The sequence below is a fragment of the Peromyscus eremicus genome, chromosome 7 (assembly GCF_949786415.1).
Source record: "Peromyscus eremicus chromosome 7, PerEre_H2_v1, whole genome shotgun sequence".
Taxonomy (NCBI): domain Eukaryota; kingdom Metazoa; phylum Chordata; class Mammalia; order Rodentia; family Cricetidae; genus Peromyscus; species Peromyscus eremicus.
This window is the reverse complement of record NC_081422.1, coordinates 72337001-72357967: the sequence shown is the minus strand read 5'-3', so window position 1 is coordinate 72357967 and position 20967 is coordinate 72337001. Positions and strand designations below refer to the sequence as shown.

The following is a 20967-nucleotide window of genomic DNA, read 5'->3' as shown; positions in this document are numbered from 1 at the left end:
CCCTGGGACTGGAGACACGGGTCACTGGTTAGGAGTACTTGCTGTTTTTGCAGTGGACCCAAGTTCAAGTTCCAGTACCCATGTGGTAGCTCATAACTGTCTGTAACTCCAGCTCTGGGGATCTGTCACCCTCTCTGGCCTCTGTAGACACCAGGCATGCACATATGGCAGAGACATACATGCAGTGAAAATACCATAAAATAAAAATAATTAAATAGAAAATAAAATAGTTTTAAAAATAAATAAAAATAAAATAATTAAAAAAGAAATGCATCCTTTGAAAATAATAGAGGTACCTGATCCACCAGATGTACACATCTCAATGTAGAAGGAAAAGAAATATGAGGTTACTGTCGAGTAACCTGATGCTTCCAAAACCAATGTAATATTTTCCTATAAACAGAGTCCAAAGAAATTGAAATGAACAAAATACCCCCCAAAAAGAACAATCATAAAAAGGTCAGTAAGTTCCCAGAGAAAACAGAGAATAAGCTATGGACGAATGAAGAGTTCAGGAAAGAGGGATTTTGGATAAGCACCATTCATATGCAAGGAAATGAAGAGCTCAGTGAATCAACAACACAGACAAAGCCTCAACAAGGGGTCAACCAAGCAGAAGGAAGAATGTGGGATGTTGAAGAAGACTTGGTCTTTGGAACTGCCCTGCCAAACACTGAGATTTCATCTCACACCAGTCCAAATGGCAGTCATTAGGAAAACAAGACATGTTGAGGATGTAGACCAAGGGACACTTACACCCTTCTTCCAGGAGGGTAAACTAGTCTAGGCACGTGGAAGCCAGTGTGGTGATTTCTTTAAAAAAAAAGCTAAAAGCAGATCTTCCTGCGACCTGGATGGAAGCCAGAACTACAGAGATGCTTGCACATCAGTGTTTGCCACAGCACCGTTCACAGTAGCTAAGTGATGGACCAACCTAGATGGCCAACAACACAGGGATGGATGAGGAAAAGTGCTTTCTACACACAATGGAAATTTTTTTCAGCCATAAATAAGGATGAAGTCATTTGTAAGAGAGTAGATATGACTGGAGAAAGGATCATATTAAATAAATTAATTTAGTGTCAGAAACACAAATATTGTATATTTTTCTCTCATTTGTGGGTTCTGGATTTTATATCGATATTTAAAGCTACACTTAAACTATATGTTCACATATGATATGAATGTAGAAGTCTGTCTATGGGAACAGAAAGAAATGTCAACAGAGCAGACCAGGGATATGAGGACAATATGCTCGGAATATAATATAGACCTATATAGAGCTTAAGAACAAATCTAAAATCAAAAGAGCGTGTTGCAGTGATACAAATAGAAAGAAAGAGAAAAATGGAAAAATATTGATGAAAGAATTGGCGATCTGTGTGGCAACATCAAACTGAATGAAGCTTCGTCATTTATAAAATACCTGAAAACCAGGAGAAAAAAAGCTCAGGAAAATGCATTTGTTGTTATAACGGCAAATGATTCACCTAATGTTGGGACAGATATGTACATCCATGGACAGGAAGTTTAAAGGACACTAAAAACCATGAAGAAAATATCACCACAACGTGCATCAAACTGTCAAAAAATCATTTTAAAGTCTGCAAGAAGAAAAGTACCAAGCAAAGATGTCCTCTCTAAACTGATGGATTTCTCAGTACAGACAGATGCTGTAGGCCAGAAAGGAATGAAAAGACATATTCTAAGTCTGGCAAGAAAATAACTGGCCAAGAAAATTAGAAAATTGGACAGAACTAGAAATCTTCATGTCAAGAGCCAGAGTCAAAAAGACAGACAACTATGTGCTGTCTTGTGTAGAAAGTCCAAAAGTTTTAAAAAGACACAGAAGGAGACCAGCAAGAGACAGGAAGGTGGCAAGAGAGGTCAACAGGGGTGTGTAGATGAGATCAAAGCAGATCATAGCCTGTGTAAAAATGTCGTAAGAAACCTGCTATTGCATAGAATTACGTTGTGCTCCTAACTTTTTACATGCATACAGAGATGAAAGAAATGAACATGACTCCAAATAGGATTACCAGTCAAGGTTATCTGTAAAGGTATAGAAACTGTAATCAAAGAAATAGCAATGGGTTCCAGGAAATGAGACTGTTTTTTTAATGTGTATGAGTGTTTGCATGCATGTACGTGCACTCGTGCACTATAGATGTGCCTGCTGCCCACAAAGGCCAGAAGAGCATGTTAGATCTCCTGGAACCAATTGCAGATGGTTCTGATCCATCGTGTGGACACTGGCAATGAAACCCTGGTCCTCTGTAAGCTCAGCAAGTGCTCTTAGCTACTGAGCCATTTCTTCGGGCCCTAGAAATTCTGAATATTAATCTTTTCAGATTGCGAGGAAATATTGATTCAACAAATGCCTTTGAGACAATTTAATATCCTTATTCAAAATGAAACGCAATCCTTGCCTCATACCTCATACATGAAATTTATGTAGAAATAGAGCTTGACTTAACTATAGTAGCTAAAATCTCTCAAAGAAAGTATAGAGAAAAATCTTTGTGACCTTGTATTAGATAGGATGCAATAACTGGGAAAATATTTGTAAATCATACATTTGATTACAAATGTTTATTTAGATGACATAAAGCAAAAAGCCTACAAAAACACATATTTGACTGGAGATTTAGATCCTGAAGATATAATTCTCAGACCTCATTATCTGTAACCAAACAAAGAAATAGGCAAAAGATTTGAGTAGATACTTTACCAAAGCCATATAAGTGGTAAATAAAACATAAAAAGATGCCCAACCCTGTAAGTCACCAGGGAAATGTAATTTAATGCCTCAGTGAGAAAGAAGCCAGGCAAGATAGCTTATGCTTGTAATTCCAGCAGTTGGGAGGCCTGGGATACACAGTGAGTCCCAGGTCAGCCAAGTCTACAGAGTAAGACCCTATTTCAAACAACAAAGCCTCAATGAGTTGCCACTACTTCTTTCTAAGAATGGCCAAGAATGAAAGGAGCTTGGAAAATGAAGTCAAGGAGGGGAACGTTCATGTCTACTTCTGACAGGCCTGAAAAACACTGCAGCCACTTTGCCACACAACTTAGCAGTATCTATGAATGTTAGACACAGCATGCATTTAACATGTGATGACATGATTTCATGCCTAGGTACACAGGCTGGAGAAATGTCCGCAAGAGCCTTTAATTGGACATTTATAATAGTCTTATCCATAATTTACAAAGCTGGAAACAGCTTGAATGTACACAGGTTAACTTATGGATGAAGTGTGATTCATTCCTATATAACTGAGTAAACAAGTTGACTAATATCACACGGGACATTTGTAGATCTTAAAAGCATCGTGGGGAGTAAGAAAGCAGATTTTAAAGGCCTGTGATTTCACTTGCAGGTCCTTTCAAAGAATGCAACATTGTAGCGACATTGTAGCAACGGAAAAGCACGGGGGCTGCTGGGGGCTGGGAATCAGGGAAAGAGTTGACTGAGAAGGGACCCAATCACTTTCTAAAAGTTTTTTTTGGGGTGGGTGGGTGGTGGTGGTTTGAGACAGAGTTTCTCTGTATAGCCCTGGCTGTCCTGGAAATTGCTCTGTAGACCAGGCTGGCCTCGAACTCAGAGTTCTACCTGCCTCTGCCTCCTGAGTGCTGGGATTAAAGGCATGTGCCACCACTGCTCTGCAAAAGGATTTTTAATCATGTTTATTTGTGTATGTCTGTGTGCATGCGAGCGAGCAAAGGTATCCACAGAGAGCAGAAGAGTGTGTAAGATTCCCCTGGAGCTGGAGTTGTAGAAGCTGTGAGCCACCTGACATGGGTGCTGGGAACTGAACTGAGTCCTCTGTAAGAGCAGTGTACACTCTTAACTGCTGAGCCATCTCTCCACCTCTCCCCTAACCCCACACCAACAGAAATTTTTAGGATGATGGCAGTATTCTATATCTTGATTTTGGCTGGGTTTCATTACACAAAATGACCAAGTATACTATGGGCAAAATCATCAAACATATATACAGTAAAGGTGGTGAAGGGTGGGGCTGGTACCATTACAAAGCTCTTAGATCCTAATCTGTGGTCAGAATTCCACAGACACACAACGTGAAAACACAGCTGTGAAATCTTGCTATGTGGACATCTAGAGCTAAGTGTGAGAAGCGGCAGAGTTAAGAAGCAGAAGCCTTTGGAAGGCTGGGAGTTGGGTGTGCGAGTGGAGCTGGCAGTTAATCACGTGTCCTTGTTTTGATAAATCTCAAGATTATAGATTTCTTTAAAGTGAAAATGGTTGAGATGAAAGGGTGCTTCAGTGCTGTGGGATGTTCTGTATGGCAAATGTGTTGCTGATTAGTCAATAAATAAAACACTGATTGGCCATTGGCTAGGCTGGAAGTGTAGGCGGGACAAGGAAGAGAATAAAGCTGGGAAGTGGAAGGCTGAGTCAGAGAGACACTGCCAGCCGCCACGATGACAAACAGCATGTAGAGATGCCGGTAAGCCATGAGCCATGTGGCAAGGTATAAATTTATAGAAATGGATTAATTTAAGCTGTAAGAACAGTTAGCAAGAAGCCTGCCACGGCCATACAGTTTGCAACCAATATAATCCTCTGTGTTTACTTGGTTGGGTTTGAGCGGCTGTGGGACTGGCAGGTGAGAGAGATTTGTCCTGACCGTGGGCCAGGCAGGAAAACTCTAGCTACACTTCAGTCTAGTGGAGAAAAATATTTGTAATACTAAAGCATCACAGAACAATAGAAATTAAAATTCCCCCAGCAGCCATTGGTTCTCTTTTTCTTTCAATGCAATTAGAACTGTCCAGGTATAGGAAACTCCATCAGGCCCATAGCTACATCCCACAGCCTAGGTGATACTCAATAGGACCTCATTGGAAGGCCATTGTTTGTAAGCAGTTGTAGATGTTCAAATAAACTGTGTCTAATCTGAAAAGCACATTGTTTCCCCCAAGAGAATGTACACCAGCAACATGGCAGGCAGACTTGGCGATCTCAATGTGTTGAGCTATGTACTATGACTTTTGCACTCTTCCTTATGTGGGTTATGCTTCTTTTCACACTTATTGTGTATGTTTATGCACATAGGTGGGAGTGCAATGAGCGTACACGGAGGTCAGAGGATAACCTGCTAGAGTAATTCTTTCTACCATTTGGGTTCCGAGGACTGAACTGAAGTCATCAGCCTGGTGGCAAGCATCCTTACCCGCTAAGCCATCTCACTGGCTTCCTCAACAACCCTTTAAAATAGACCAAATGTACAATTATTTAGGTTCCCTCCAAAAGACAAAATGGCACTGTTGTATGGGAGTACATCCAAAGTTAGCACAGTTATAAAGAGCCAACCTAGAGATCCGTTTTGAGATGTGGAAGGGCCTTGGGGTGGAGTGGAATCCACCTTCACTCACTGGGAGCTTCTGAAGGAGGTCTGGTTTCCGGCCTTCATGGGCATATACAAGCATTTGCAGTGGAACTCTGCTAAATTAAATATTTCTGCATTCACACCAAAGAATTTACTAGATTCAAACAATGTGAATGTCTATGAATGGATACCATTTAATTATAATACTAATGGCTATGTGCCATTGAAAATGAGGCCACTCAGCTTCCACTGTTCAATTGTAACCTAAAATGGCAAAAGCCAGAGTTGATACAATACCAGATATGACATCACACACAGACATACAATAATATAGAAAACTATATTTTATATATTACGTATAATAATATTTACATATGTATTTAGAAAATGTCATTAGTCTATGGGGTAGACAAGAAAGCTTTTAGTATTGCAGAGGACCAGAGCAACAAGAGATATCATTTATTTTTGATTCTTGTATCATACACATTAGTTACAAATCAAACGGTAAAGATTACTTTGAAAACACTTGCTTATGGCAAGGTTCATTCCAGATTTTGTACTGTCTTTTCTGGAAAGTACTTCAGCAGAGACTGGGGACTGACCAGTTGACTAAGGAACAGAGACTCCTTTGTTTAGCTGTTTGGGTTTGGGGTACCAAGCCTAAAGCCCCATTCAGCACTACATGCTGAACTACGGAGCCTCGCCTCCACCTCCAGGAAGAATGTTCTAAATTTGTTTGAGATAGGTTCTCACTATGTAGCCTGGGCTGACCTCAAACTCATTATCCTTCTGCCTCAGCCTCCTAAATTCCAGGATTACAGGTGTGCCCTCCATGCCCAAGAAAGCTTTGCTGTTGGAATTCGTTGCTGGGAATTGAACCCAGAGCCTTCACCATGCTAAGCAAGCTCTCCTCTGTGGAGCCACACCCACAACCCTTCACGAAGACTTTCAAGCAAGAATTTCTCATATATGAATGTGACATTGAGATACCATGAAGGATAAAAATGAGTAGGACAGGACAGAGACTCAGCTCTTGTGGAAGGAGGAGTCACTGAGAAGGAGAAAGGGAAGGAGAGGTGGATTCTGTTCTCTTCCCGTGTTCATTTGTTTTCCGTTCTTTATAAATAGGATGAGGTCACGCCTCTTGTTTTGACAAGTCACAAATCTAGAAAACATTTAAAAAAAAAATAATAAAACTAAGCAAAGTATTAAATACTTCTTGGGTAAAATGTTCAACTCTACACCTCCATAGCTCTTCTGTCTTCTTTCTGTTCCTTCGTCTTTAGCTTCTGAAAGGTATAGATGAAATGTTAAGTTGGCACATGTTATCCACAGTAAAACTGCTCCAGACAGCCCTGCCAAGGTGGATGCTGAATTTCCAAAGCTTGAACAGGGCATCAGAGAGCATTTTGCCCCACAACGCAAGAGTTTCTATTTAGTTTTCCTTTTTCCTTTTTTTTTTTTTTTCCTTTTTCTTTCTTTTTTTGGAGGTGGGTAGGTGGGTTCTGAGACAGATTCTCTCTACATAGCCTTGGCTGTCCTGGAACTCACTATGTAGACTAGGCTGGCCTTGAACTCACAGAGATCCAACTGCCTCTGCCTCCCGAGGGCTGGGATTAAAGATGTGGGCCACTATATCTGGCACAAGTGAGTTTCTATTCCTTCGTACAGGTAAACACAGTAGCACTGGCGAGGTGAAGAGACAGATAGATTAAAAAACGAAAGTCTTGTCTACTGCTTGTCATGATTCCAACTCTTCTCCGGGGCTATGGTTTGAAACCCATTTTCTAAGGCTATCCTTCCAACTCCTTAACCAATCACCACTTGGTGGTGGTGTCGGGGGAGGGGATGTTGAGTCATCTTAAAGGACAGAGGTTTAGAAACATTTCATTGTTGAAGTGATCCAAACCCGTGCAGGCCATCTCTTCGTCAAAATCCCACTTGCTGCTCCTGCTGGGCAGAGAGTATTGCTGCTGAGGATGAGAGCCGTAGGAGAGCAGAAAGGGGTCCTGCTGAGGTGAGTGGTACGTGAGGGCAGGCACATAGCTGTTGAAATCCATAGGCGCTTTCTCTTCATAAGGCTCACCTCCTGGATTGGACCACAGCGGATGACAGCCAGTTGGGGCTGCAGGGGCCTCCAGTGGGATCTGTTGGGGAAAGGGTTCCAAAGAGCTCTGCGAGGGGAAGAAGTCGCAGGGCCAGCCGGTCACGGGCAGAGGATAGCTGGGATAGCAGGGCTCATCGTTAGGATTTCTCCCTAAGGCGGTGGCATTTTTATTCCAGGCTTGTAAGTCGTCATAATCTGTGTAGACCCCAGGGACAGGAGGCTGAAACTGGTCTTCAGTGCTGTAGAGCCTTCCGCTGGAGAATTTGAATTTCTCATAGAGCTGAGTGGAGTCCAAGGTAGAAGTTGGATCTTCCAGCTCAGTGGTTCCCCCCAAATCGTAACTCTTAGGGAAGGATAGGCAATCATTCAGGGAGTTCTGCTGGGGGGCGTTAGCTATTAAAGGTGCGCTGTAACTGCTGGGCAGTTGGACGCCTTCCTGGAATGACCAAGTTAAAGGTAAACTTCCCTGACTCGGTATTTCACCTGGAAGAACCTGGAAAGGGAAATGAACAGTCACGTTAATAAGTTAAGCAAAGCCACATGGCTACCCCCGGCACCCCCGAGTTATTCTGCAAGTATCCCTCGATAAGATTGCCCTCATTCCTTGCATACTTCCACCATAGGGACAGCCTCTCCACAGCTGCTGGGAACCTTCGAGGAGACACTGACTCCTATTCCAGTTTACAACTTTCTAACCTGTGAAAGGCCAGATGTACTCCGTGGATGTTTAGTATGCGTCATGCTCAGGTGTCAGATGTCTAACTGCTTTTTTGGAACATTTATAGGAGGCTATTAAAAAACCAAACCAACACATACACACACACACACACACACACACACACACACACACACACATGCACACACACAAAACACTCCTGCAGGTTCTAGTCCTGGTACAATTCTCAGGGCTAACCCTCACCCCTACTTCCACATCTTCCTTTTTCTTCTTCCCGACCTAGACTAATCCAGTTCTTAGTGTGAGAGACTGTGGTATTGTTGGATTCACTTGTTTTTCTCCTTTAGAGACTTTTCTCTGAGCTCATGGAAACTACACGGAATAGGACATAAACTCGTCAGCATCAATTTTTTTTTTTATATAGACGGAGTAACCATATTACCCCTGAGGCGAACTATGTTATCCCATAGGAGAAGAAGCTGCTATCTAGCTCTTTATATAAGCTCTCCCCTCCTAAGAAGAGAGTCTGAGGGAAGGAGAGAAAGATTCTGTTTAAGCAAAGTGGCTGAGATGCCCTGTGGCTGAGATGAACAATGAGGATCAGCCACGGGGATTTGGAAGCTCAGGTCCCTTGTAACAGATTAAATGACGATTCCTTGTAGATAAGGTACACTTAGAGCTCTCCAAGCAGGAATTAGCACTACATCAACCAGACAAACCTGTAATGCTATGAGGCCCTCGGAGTGGTGTGCTTCTTGACATAGTCTCCACACTTCCCTCTACCACTGGAGTGGCCATAATTTTCAGGGACTTTTTTTTAAACAGAGTCTCACTATGTAGCCCAGGCTGGACTCAAACTCTGGATCCTGACTGCTGGTATGTGTCAGTGTCCCAAGAACTGGGATCACACTAGAGACCACCTAGCTTAACAACTATCTGATTGTTTAGACCAACAGTTCTCAACCTGTGGGTCACAACCCCTTGGGAGGTTGCATATCAGATATCCTGCATCTCAGATATTTGCATTATGATTCATAACAGTAGCAAAAACTAGAGTTATGAAATAGCAACGAAAATAATTTTATGGTTGGGGGTCACCACAACGTGAAGAACTGTAGTAAAGGATCACAGCATTAGGAAGGATGAGAACCACTGATGAAGTCAGTCAGACACACTCAGGGTGGTATGGCTCTAGACCATCTGATTATTTAGACAAGCTAAGAAAACAATCTGTTCTAGGGATGTCTGGAAACCTGAAAACAAAAACTCCAAAAGCATAAGGCTAGTAACATTTTGTGAAGATTGTTTTGATTAATTCTGAGTTTATTGGAACTAAAATGTAGAGCTGCCAAATATGAGTTAAATACTGATTCAAGCTCTTTTTTAAAAACTTGGATTAAGCCGGGCGGTGGTGGCACACGCCTTTAATCCCAGCACTGGGAGGCAGAGGCCAGCCTGGTCTACTGAGCAGATCCAGGAAAGGCACAAAGCTACACAGAGAAACCCTGTCTCGGAAAAAACAAAAACCAACCCCCCCCCCCAAAAAAAAACCAACTTGGATTAAGGATGATGAATCTATGATCATATTGAATATTTGCAAGCCTGTTTCAAATATGGTAATAAAATAAAATAAAATCTCAGATTCGATTTGCTCAGTGGATGCCATGCTTGCTTATAGACAGGCCAGATAGAAGAGAATGTTTGCTTTCAGTGGTCAGTGAAGGACGGAGGCCATCCACCACGCCCACTGCAGGGGTGAGGCCTGGATGCACGGTGAGCTCCCCGGGGCAGCTGACCTTTGTTTCTGGGTTCCCCTTCATCCGCAGGGAGCTAGAGGCGGACGCCATGTGCACTTTCTTCATCGCCCTCCTGGCCTCCGCTTCCAGCTTGGTTTCTGGCTTGGGATGGTCATGTTCTCCTTTCGACTAAAAAGAGGCAAAGTAGTAAAAACGAAACAAAAAAAATGAGTCACTGGATCGCACTTCACAGGGCGTAGCTTTCGTTCTCTGTCTGTCCTCTCCTGGGACCTGGTGTTAGCAAGGCCGCCAGCCGCAGCAGCGGAACTCTTCCCAAGCTCACGGTGCTCACCCCTGCCTCCTGTCTTATGAGGTCACTTCCTTATGTGAAGTCTGCCTCCCATCATGTATGCCTGCCATGCTCATCTTCTCTCAATCTTTGGCACCGTGCTTACATACCTACCATTATTATCACTCCAGTTGACAGAATAAGAAACTAATGAGGCCTAGAGAAGGGATGTCACCTGCATAACCTCTCTCAGTTAGCGGGCCCGGGGTTCCCACAGCCAAGCTGGGAGCCCAGTATGAAACATTCAGCCCTTGAGTGAGCTGGCGTTAAGGGGCTGGTAGCTGGAGCTCAGCCGCTGTGGGAACAGCTACATCACAGCTGGCCAAATGCTCCAGAGCGAGGCCATGTCTTTGGGAGGGCTGGGTTGTCAATCCTCCACAGACAGTCTGGCACCAGAGCCCACTTTTACATCCGGGCCCGACTGGTGTTTCTTAACAAACCTTGCAGAAAGCTGGGGTTTCCTGGGGGAATCTAGGGGTTCCTGCGTACGAGCTAGTGCCGAGTCAGCACCGGTACCCACGCTGGGGTCTGTGGACAGCACGAGCTGAATGGGGCCTGTGCTAGCCTAGGAGTGCAAGGCTAGGCATCCTCTCTCCTCAGGCGTGGAGGGGCTCGGCCTTCGGGGTTGCCAGTGCTCCACCCCCGGTGAAGTAAGGCATGTGGGCTCTCCCAGAGGGTGGGCACAGTCTCGTATGCCCCTATACCCACAACCGCTGATAAAATTCCTCCATAGAAAACACGATAGACACCTGCCACATGAAAGAGAAGCCGAGTTAATACCTCGAACCCTACCTGGAAGAATATGAAGCGGCCGTCGTGCCTCCAGAAGTTGGTGACCGGAAAGCCCCCGTGACCTCGGCAGGGAATAAGCTTCAGAGGGCCATTGCAGTTGGGACAGCTTTTCCCTGCAGAAGAAGCAGGGAGAGTAGCTGGGTAGACCACACGGGCTGCTGACTCCGGAGTCTGGGGTGCCCTGCTGGCTTTCGGCTTTGGGTCCAGGATAAAGGAGAAGACACCCCACTCACCCACCCAACCCCCATCCCACCGCTAACCCCCACATCTCACCCAAAACCAGCACTCTGTCTACCAATAGCCAACTGGGCTCACACATGGATACAGTCAACAGCTGCCTGACAAGTGGGGTTATTTTACAGGCCAAAGCACTCGGCGCAACAGAAGTTGCCCCCACTTATTCAAGACTATCAAGTATTCTTTATATAGAAAAGTATTTTATTTGATGATCAGTAACTCCGATTTAAGGGACAAAGCCCCATGGGAGAGAAAGGACAGTGCCATTAACTTTTCACTAAGTTGTAAGTGACTGAGAGGAAGTTTTGAAAACACGTTACTAGGAAAGAACATGAAATAACGGGGTGTAAAGTGAGTTAGGGACAGGAACATTGGAAGCATCTGTTTCACAATCCAATGGATATGATCTTTAAAAAAAAAATAAGCCGGGCGGTGGTGGCGCACGCCTTTAATCCCAGCACTCAGGAGGCAGAGCCAGGTGGATCTCTGTGAGTTCGAGGCCAGCCTGGGCTACCAAGTGAGTTCCAGGAAAGGCGCAAAACTACACAGAGAAACCCTGTCTCGAAAAACCAAAAAAAAAAAAAAAAAAAAATAAGAGTGAACATCTCCACTGGTAATTATGTCATAAATCTTAGTGAACAAAGTTGAGTTTATAAATTTAAAATTTCGTCTTGCTGTGCCACTCACGAAGAGCACGTTCACTGGGATCTCGCCGGGACTCAGGTGCCAGGCAGCAAGTCTGTGAACTAATTTCTCCTGAACTTTCCATGAGTCAATCTCTCTCCAAAGCAACGGGGGCATTTGTGGGGGGCACACGGGAGGCCTTGTAGGCAGAGGTGAGGGGAAGCGGAGAGGTGGCTCTCTCTTAGAGAGTTCTCCGTTAGAATGCCTTGGCTGTCACCTAACTCCAGTGGGAGGGTTGCCTGGGCCCCTGGGACATGTCCGCTCTGGCTGGGACATCCAAGTCGACTCCCGGCCTCCTTGCTGCCGTCCCCAAGCCCCACTCACTCTGCTGCTTCTGCCGGGCTTTGTCACAGATGGCAGGCCTCAGGTAGATCTTGCGGCCCTCCTCGGTGGAGCAGTCCCTGCTACACACCACCACCCCCAGGCAGGACTTCTTGAGGATGCGGGAATTGTGGTTGTTGGTGTTGCGCATGGCCCAGCTGCTCAAGTGGCGCTGTGCGCTCCTGTCCTCCGAGCTGTAGATGTGTTTCACGTACGAGTCCGGCCACTCCCGGAACCAGTCCGTCTTTTTCACATTCTGACGGAAACACCAAGATTCTGTTACAGTTTCATCTGGAAAACCCACCCGGTCTGCCTCTGTAGAGTTAATAGATGTAAAAGATATCCGGGCCACTGAGGCAGAGCAAGACGCCCCTGGTAGAGCCTGACCTGAATTTAATTCCGGTGGTGGGATCTGTGAGCACAAACAGGGGTTCTCAACCTTCTAGTGCTCCGACCCTCTAATACAGTTCCTCGTGTTGTGGTGACCCCCCCCCCGCCCCCAACCATAAAATTATTTTTGTTGATACTTTATAACTACACTCTTGCTACTGTCGAGAATCATGTCTGCATTTTCTGATGGTCTTAGGTGACCCCTGTGAAAGGGTCATTTGATCCCTAGAGGGGTCACGACCCACAGGTTGAGAACCCCTGGCAACACGCTTGTGGTAGAGTGTCTGCTGTGTCTATGAAGCACTTGGTCTCTTGCAACAAGATGAGATAGAATTTAGCTCTCCTGAATTCTGCTGTTTCTCCAGCCATTGGTGATAACAGTAAGGGCCATTTCTCCGAAAGAATTTTTGAGGGTGAAGTCATCTTGCCAGGAAAGCACAGTGAGATAATGTCTCATACCACATTGGTTACCATCCCGGGAATTACAAAGTCACCAGAGGTAAGCAATGCAGAGCTCTGGTTCAAAGAGGTCTGGAAACTCACTTTTCCCTCCATGGACAGTTTTCCTTATTTTTCTCCACCCCTCAGACATGCAGAGGACTCAGGATGAGCCTGCCTGCCTGCTTACCAGGTGCTGCCCTGCTCCCTGCCTGTGGACATCTGAGTGGACTGTGTTGTGCAAGGTAAGAGCTGTGACTCAGTGGGTCTCGAGTTCCAATTCGGCAAGAGAAAGAGCTCTAGAGGCTGGCTAACACGTGTGGTGGTGGCTATGCATGGACTGTCAAAGCAGTCATGGTAGCAGATTTTATTTAAAAATTTGAAGCACAACAAAATCACACTAAAAAAAAGGGGGGGTGGTCCTTAGATCATAAGTCACTTTGTTTTCTTTTCTGTTCCTGCATGTGTAAAATAGGGATGACGAGACTCTCCTACTTCAGGAATTCTGGGGATTAAATATTGTACATGTAAGACTTGTCACAGCATCTAGCAAGCTCTGGGCTATATAAATAAACATAGTGACTGGGTGTGACTCATTTCCCCAGCCCTACAATGGTGATTGATGCTGCATGTGGCAGATCCTGCCCAGCTCTTAGAAGGAGAATCATCCTGGTTTGACTGTGCCCATCATCACGACTCTCAGAGACCTGACATAAAAATAAGAACAGTTTTCATTTAGAAGACTCTCAGAGATTGTGGTAGAAGATTCTGAAAAAGCCAGAAAAAGAAATCAAAGTACTAATCTTTTGCTTTCCCAACAAGAATATACAACACAGAATATTAATTAGCAAAACCAAGGAATGTCTGAAGAGAGACTGAGATGAACATCAGTGGCAGGATAGATGAGCATCCCCACACACCCCCACTCCCCATCTCATCCCCGGGTTAGACTTCTGCCCCAGAGGAAGGAGATAAATCAAGCCTGTGTTGCTGGAGGTGCCTCTGAGGCCCAGCAGGCAGCTGCAGAACCTCCTTATTGGAAAACACAGTCAGGGAAGATGCCCTGACTATCTGCTTTTTCTTGGGAACTGTGACCTTGATGTGGTTCAGTGTCCACGTGAGAAGCCCCCTGGAACCTCAACATCAGCCGTCTTCTCTTCCTGCTGACTGAAATTCTAATCTCTGCTTTCCATCTCAGAAAAGCATAGCAGAATATTTTTCTTTACTTTTTAAAGATTTATTTTATGATTATGTGTTTGCGTGGGGAGTGGTGTGTGCACCTGAGTGCAGGCACCCATTTTGGGAGCTGAGAACTGAACTCCAGTCCTCTGCAAAGAGCAGTAAGCACTCTTAACCTATAATTACAATGCAGATTAAAACACTAAAATATAGATTTACCTTTAATCATTTTAACTATAAAGAACTGGTGGACTTGATTTGTATTGTTCTTAAAAGACACACAGGTATCAAGACAAAGAAGACAAGGGGGTCAGACTCTTAGAGGACAGCGGGGATTTCTATGGGAGCGCCCCACCCACCCACTCCCGCCAAGGTCAGAACTACAAATCCCATGAACCAGAAGAAGTGAAGTGTATCCATGAGAACCCCTCTGATGTTGTGACCAAAGCAAAGACTTCATGTGTGTGGAGGAAGAAGTGACCCTCAACATCTTTGAAGCTGTTTCTTCTCACATGGCACCCCTGATGCCCTACTTTTCTAGTTCCATTAATAAGGCAATAGTGTATGAAGCGAGGAACCTACTAGAAGGAAATGTGAACGCATGAAGCTCTTCTCTTGGCTGTTGTTTATTCATTCTGTCATTTGCCTGGACTTTCAGTGGAATCTTTGGCAGCTTTTTTATATTAAAATTGGAAGGATGGTGGATCCAGATGCTCCAAATAGCCAGGACCCAAAGGAAGAAGAGCAGGGCGTTTCTGAAAGCCCATGCAGTTTGCCACCAGGAGTGTGAGGTTTTAAAACCGAGACCACCACTTTTTAACCTTGTTAGCAATTCCCAGAAAAATGGTCCCTTCTTTTCAGAACCTTTGTTAATTTAATTCCTAACTTTTCATAAAACACTTTCTTCTTTTTAGATACTTTGTTTACTTTAATTTCTAACTTTTCATGAGTAACTCTTTGTTTTTGCTCTCGGTTAAGAAGTTTATAATTGAAAGGGAACATCCTTAAGTTTTCCAACATGTCACATCGAACAAATTTATACTTTATCATCTCCTTGGTAGCATCATTAGGAATTTAATTGATATTTCTATGGCTTCTCTGCATACTTTTTTACAAGGAAATTTAATCCTATAACGTTCGCAGTACCTTTTAGCTGCATGAGAACACAAGGACACTCCTTATATGACCTTCATTTTAATTTAATTTAGTCATTTGGAGCTTTAATAAGCTATCAAAAATTATATATTACTATTATATAAAGCTAATAAAATCAAATTCCTAAATTAGGTATCAAAATATTCACATTATAAGCAAGGGGAAGTGGGTTTTGCCTGTAATTCTAGCAGTTGGAAGGCTGAGGCATGCGGATTGTTTCCAGGCCAAGGCCAGCCTGGACTATAGTGAGAGACCATCTCAAAAAATAAGAAGAAAGAAAGGAAAAAGAAAAAAAAAGCCAAAATTTTACATCACATTAGTACATTAAAATTCCTTTCCATTGTTAGTACAGTCTACTCGTGTATGAAGCAATTGTCTTCCAGCATAAATACTTACTACTTATTAATCCTTTGCACACACCTTTAATCCCAGCACTCAGGAGGCAGAGGTAGGCAGATCTCTGTGTTCAAGGCATCCTGGTCTACAGAGCAAATTCCAGGCCAGCCAAGGTTATTTAGTTAAAAACCCAATAACAACAACAACAGCAAAAGGAAACAAAATATACTGTCATTCTGACCCTACAGTTAACTTTTTGAGTGAATCTGCCTCTTCTGGGCCAGCTATAGGTGGATGGAGTTCTAAATGTCATCAGGAGTCAACAAAGGTCTTTGCATCAGGAATTGCTAGTAATCCTGCCATTTCCCATCTGAGGAAGGAAGTTCCACATTGCTAGGTCACGTTCCTCCCTCTCTCATGCTCTCTTTCACGTCCCTCTCCTCTCTTCTCTCTTCTCCCTTCACTTTCCCACTCCTACTACCCAAGCCAAAGATGTGTGATGGGTGAGAGTCTTATCGCCACAGATGCAGGAATGTTGCCAACACCATCACACCAGAAGCTCTGGGTGGCAGAGCCCCAGACCTAATAACAAGGGCTTCGACAATCTCAGGTGTCCAAATAGGTGGAGCTGTCCCAGGAGAGCTTGAGAGACTGGAGGTCAAGCAGGAGGTGGGCAGAGAGGGTGAAATTACGGATGTCTGCATGAGAAACAACATGACCTAGCCATGCAGGGCAATAGTAAATTGATGAAGAATCCAGAATCAGGTTTGCCTGTTACCTCTCCATCACTCAGCACATCTGATTGTTTGTGATTACGTGCGGGCACCTGAATCTATAGAGAGTTCATACAGCCGTGATTTGGGGCTCATCCTCTGTGGAGGAGAAGAAAAATTTGCTGGCTAAAGTCTTGATCCAGCCATAAACTAACTGGAGCTATAGCCCTGTCACAGGCGACTCCACTGGTTTAAAGAATGTTTTCTCTGCAGAGAAACTGAAGTGGACTCAAGCCTTGGAACTGGGTGGACAGTACAGCTCAGTGAAGCCCAGTGAGAGCATACTTAACCAGTGTGCATGGAGCCCTGCCTTTGCCCACAGTACTACAAATCAAAGTGAAATTAGCGAGGCATCATGATTCCTGCCATCTCAGCCAGGGCAAAAGCAAGAGGATCTTGAATTCGTGGCCACCCTGAGCTACATAATGAATTCAAGTCCAGCCTGGGCTACATAGTGAGTTCTAGCCTCAAAACAAACAATCAAAACAACAACAAAACCACCACCACCAAGACAACCAGATAGGAATCGTGTGAGTAAATATCTTAGTGTTGTTTCGGCCATGAATTTGACCTGACAACTGCCCAGTGTTCAGGAACAAAATGATTAAGGTGTCCATGTGTTACTGAAACAACTCTTCTTCGGCTTAGGAAAGCCAGCTGCTGTGAGAACAGAGGGTTCTCCATTCCCTGTGAAATGACTACTATTTAGTAGAAAAGAGCATTGAGTGTCTCCTCAATTTTCAGCTAAAAAGGAAAAAAAAGTTACAATTTTATCTCTCAACTGTCATAGCCTGTGTGACGAGGGTGAGACTCTCTGGGATCATGTAATCCACATTTTGAGTGACAGTAAGACAAGACCAACATCAGACATCTGCTGCTTGGAACAAGATAACTCTACAGTGAGATTGATTTTGCAGGTGCAAGTGTAATTTAAGGGGACTAGAACAGGAAAGTGTAACTGGCATAGTACACTGTCCTGGAAACAGACTTCCATCCATGACGGTGTAGCCAAGTGCCTGTGCTTCCGGGATGACGTAGTGGATGTATTAGGAGAAATGGAAAGCTGGGCATGTGAGCTCACAGCAGGAACTCCACCACTCAAAAGGCAGAAATCACCAGTTTGAGGCTAGCCTGGTCTATGATGTGAATGCCAGACCAGCTAAGTAAAAGCTATACAGATCCAACTAGCTGGGAGGCTGAGGCAGGACTGTTTCTATGAGTTCAAGGCCAACCCAAGCTACATACTGAATTCTAGCCCATTCCAGAGTGAGACCCTGACTCAAAAACTTAAATAAATAGGGCTGGAGAGACTGTTCAATGGTTAAGAACTCTTGTGGCTCTTCCAGAGGAACTGGGTTCAATTCCCAGTACCTACTTGGCAGCTCCCTACTGGCTGTAACTCCAGTTCCAGAGAATCCACTGCCCTCTTTTGGCCTCTGAGGGCACCAGGCATGCACGTAGTACACAGACATACTCACAGGCAAAATACTCACACATATTAGAAAGAAAGAAAGAAAGAAAGAAAGAAAGAAAGAAAGAAAGAAAGAAAGAAAGAAAGAAAGAAAGACAGAAAGACAAGAAAGAAAGAAAGGAAGAAAGAAAGAAAGAAAGAAAGAAAGAAAGAAAGAAAGAAAGAAAGAAAGAAGGAAAGAATTAAATAAATATGAATAAACAAACAAATGAAACCACCCACCAGGCCCAGGCTGACCATTCTGGAATCCCTGGCTATCAGAATCAATGGGTACAGAAGAGACCCCTGCATGCTGAAGCAGCATTTTCAGAGGAGGAAAAGGAATTTGAGGAGAGGCAGATAATTCTCAGGAGCCCTAGAAGTAGAGAGAGGTACAGCTGGAACTCAAGTCCAAGGCCAGTGCCTCCAGGTCCTCAGTTTCCCATTGGGTACCCTCTGACACACAAGCCCCGCTGTTGAAAATGCCCCCCAAGATCTTTCATTTTTCACCTTAACTGGTCGTAGATACAATTTCAGAATTCAAATAAACCCAGATCTGGATGGAATGGTGTCTGCTCAGATCATACTAAAGGATGTTTGCACTTTTAATTATTGCCCTGACTTTTATAAGCTGAATAGCTTTTCCATAAGCAACCTTTTCCCTGCTCACCAACTGCAAAGGATCTGTTTCCAGAGCGAAAGTGTACATGTTTGCTGTGGACTTTCCTGTACGGTGGCCTAAGGAGTCAAGAATGCTTTGGAGTTTGGGAATTCATGCTGGAACAGGAGCTTTTGGGCCCTGAGTTTCCCTCAGGGAAGTGGTTCTTCCTCTTTTTTTACGGAGCTGATGAATGATATTGGTCCTCTGTCCAGGAAAATTGCATGGTTTTTTTTTTCCTTTCCTTTTTAAGGTAAGCCTCGGACTTGTGGTGGGTCCACTGTCTCTGCCTCCCATGTGGTGGGGTTACAGGCATGCAATACCACACCTGGAGAAATGCATGTCACTACACAGGGTTGCCCCACCTGCCAGTTTCAAGTTCTTCCCCATCTGCCGACCTCAGCTCTAGAGATTATCCTCAGCTCACATTCTGGGGGTGCAAGCATGGAATTAAAAAGAGGGAGAAATATGGGCCATTGAACCAATAGCAATTAAAATTTACTCTAAAGATCCCCTAAAACAGCTACAGCGATTGCAGTACAAATCATGAGCAACTCCCAACGCAAGTCCTGAGAACGATGTTTGCCTGCCTTAGTGATGGCAGATTTGCCCCCTTGAATGCATGGGTCTATTTTCTGTCTTTCAGCTTTCTCAACAGTCCACCAAAGGAGACCTCAAGGGGAAATTAAGAGAAAACAGAGAATCAAAAAGAAGTGTCCATTAGAGAGGGAACCCAGAAAGGTCACGAGCCGAGACTGGAATCCCCAGCTCCTCTGCCCTGCCTGTTCCCAGGATCAGACAGACACTGGGTCCCAGTGGACTCCGGGGTTACTGTTCATAGTCACTTTTCCAAGCAACGTCCAGTAAAAGCATCTTTAAGCCCCGGGAAGAGAGGACAAGATAGTCAGGAATGATAACCACGGAAACTTGGTCTTAATTAATGCTTTTCATCAAATTAGAGTTCAAAGGTCAGTCGCTAGCTGGGCCTGTGATCCCAGCACTTGGGAGGCAGAGGCAAGAGGATTGTGAGTTCAAGGCAAATTTGAGATCCTTTGGGGGATTTAAGGCTAGCTTAGGCTGCTGAGTAAGACCCAGCCTCTCCCTCTCCCTCTCCATCCCTCCCTCCTCTCTCTCTCTCTCTCTCTCTCTCTCTCTCTCTCTCTCTCTCTCTCTCTCTCTCTCTCTCTCTCTCATACACACACACACACACACACACACACACACACACACACACACACACAGCATTTGCCATAGAGGAAGTATGGAAAGCAAAGCACTCCTGGGTAGAGTAGAAGTCACCCAGCGAGCCCACTGGTATTTCCATCAGTCCCTCAAGAGTAGCTGTATTGCCCAAGGGTACCACTGTTCAGATATCCCAGCTTCAGGGTTAACTGTTAAAAGTACTATGGGCCGGGCGGTGGTGGCGCACGCCTTTAATCCCAGCACTCGGGAGGCAGAGCCAGGCGGATCTCTGTGAGTTCGAGGCCAGCCTGGACTACCAAGTGAGTCCCAGGAAAGGCACAAAGCTACACAGAGAAACCCTGTCTCGAAAAACAAAACAAAACAAAACAAAACAAAAAAAGTACTATGGCAAAGAAGGTGAGATGGAGTCTTATGCATTACGAGGCGTCAGTCCAACTGGCAAGTACTGTGAACTGAGTGCTAACCCGAGCGAACCAGCTTTGACAGGGAGGACCCAGCAGCGCTTTCCTTATCACGGTCTATTCCTGGGGTGTCTGGAAAATAAAGAGATGCCCAGATCCCAGGCCTTGCATCTCCCCTTGAAACACCTCAGTTGGCTGTACGGCTGGAGCTTTGAAGTAGTTTAGCCGGCTAGGACCTCGCAGGCTCCCTTCTAGAACCTGGCGGGTTAATTGTCAGGCTACAGAGCCACACGCTGGGGGCAATCCTGCAAGCGCATACCTGTGGCAGTTTCATGTCATTAATATCCCAGCTCAGTATCTCTTTGTCTTCAGGATCAAAGTCGTCCAGCTCCATGATAAGATCGCGTCACCACAGGCTTCCCTCTACTCAGCTTCTCAGAGACGTGCTAGAGAGCTCTCACTCTCAAAACTGTCTGTCTGTCCACGCGAGCAGCTTAGGGGCTTGTTTTCCAAAGCTAAAAAATAAAATAAAATAAATGATAGCAACACTGATGATGTATGAGATTAAAAACTGTGGGGCTACTTGTGGTGGCTCAAACCCCAGAGGCTGAGGCAGGAAGATTGCCACGAGTTCAGGGCCAGCCTGAACTACGGTGTGAGACGAGACTGTGTCAAAAGAGGGTGGTGGTGGCTTCACAGGTAAAGGTGCTTGCCACCAAGCATGAAGA

The 20967-nt window shown here is 44.6% G+C and overlaps 1 protein-coding gene across 1 annotated transcript; it reads right to left on the bottom strand.

The window, feature by feature from the left end:
* Positions 1–7210: 7210 nt before the first annotated feature.
* Gcm1 (glial cells missing transcription factor 1) lies at positions 7211–20633 on the bottom strand. Its single transcript, XM_059267026.1, has 5 exons — positions 20559–20633; positions 12260–12512; positions 11015–11127; positions 9934–10062; positions 7211–7954 (listed from the first exon to the last, which is right to left on the bottom strand). The coding sequence occupies exons 1-5, from the start codon at positions 20631–20633 to the stop codon at positions 7211–7213; spliced, it is 1314 nt and encodes a 437-aa protein (XP_059123009.1).
* Between the last annotated feature and the right edge of the window lie 334 nt (positions 20634–20967).

Bases quoted from the DNA above. Each gene is read 5' to 3' on its own strand.
- Gcm1 (XM_059267026.1), bottom strand. From the start codon at position 20,633: ATGGAGCTGGACGACTTTGATCCTGAAGACAAAGAGATACTGAGCTGG. The intron at 10,063-11,014 runs GTAGGGTTCGAG...GCCTCTTTTTAG, and splicing joins GCCGCTTCATATTCTTCCAG to TCGAAAGGAGAACATGACCA. The intron at 7,955-9,933 runs GTCAGCTGCCCC...TTCCCTTTCCAG, and splicing joins AGGGGAACCCAGAAACAAAG to GTTCTTCCAGGTGAAATACC.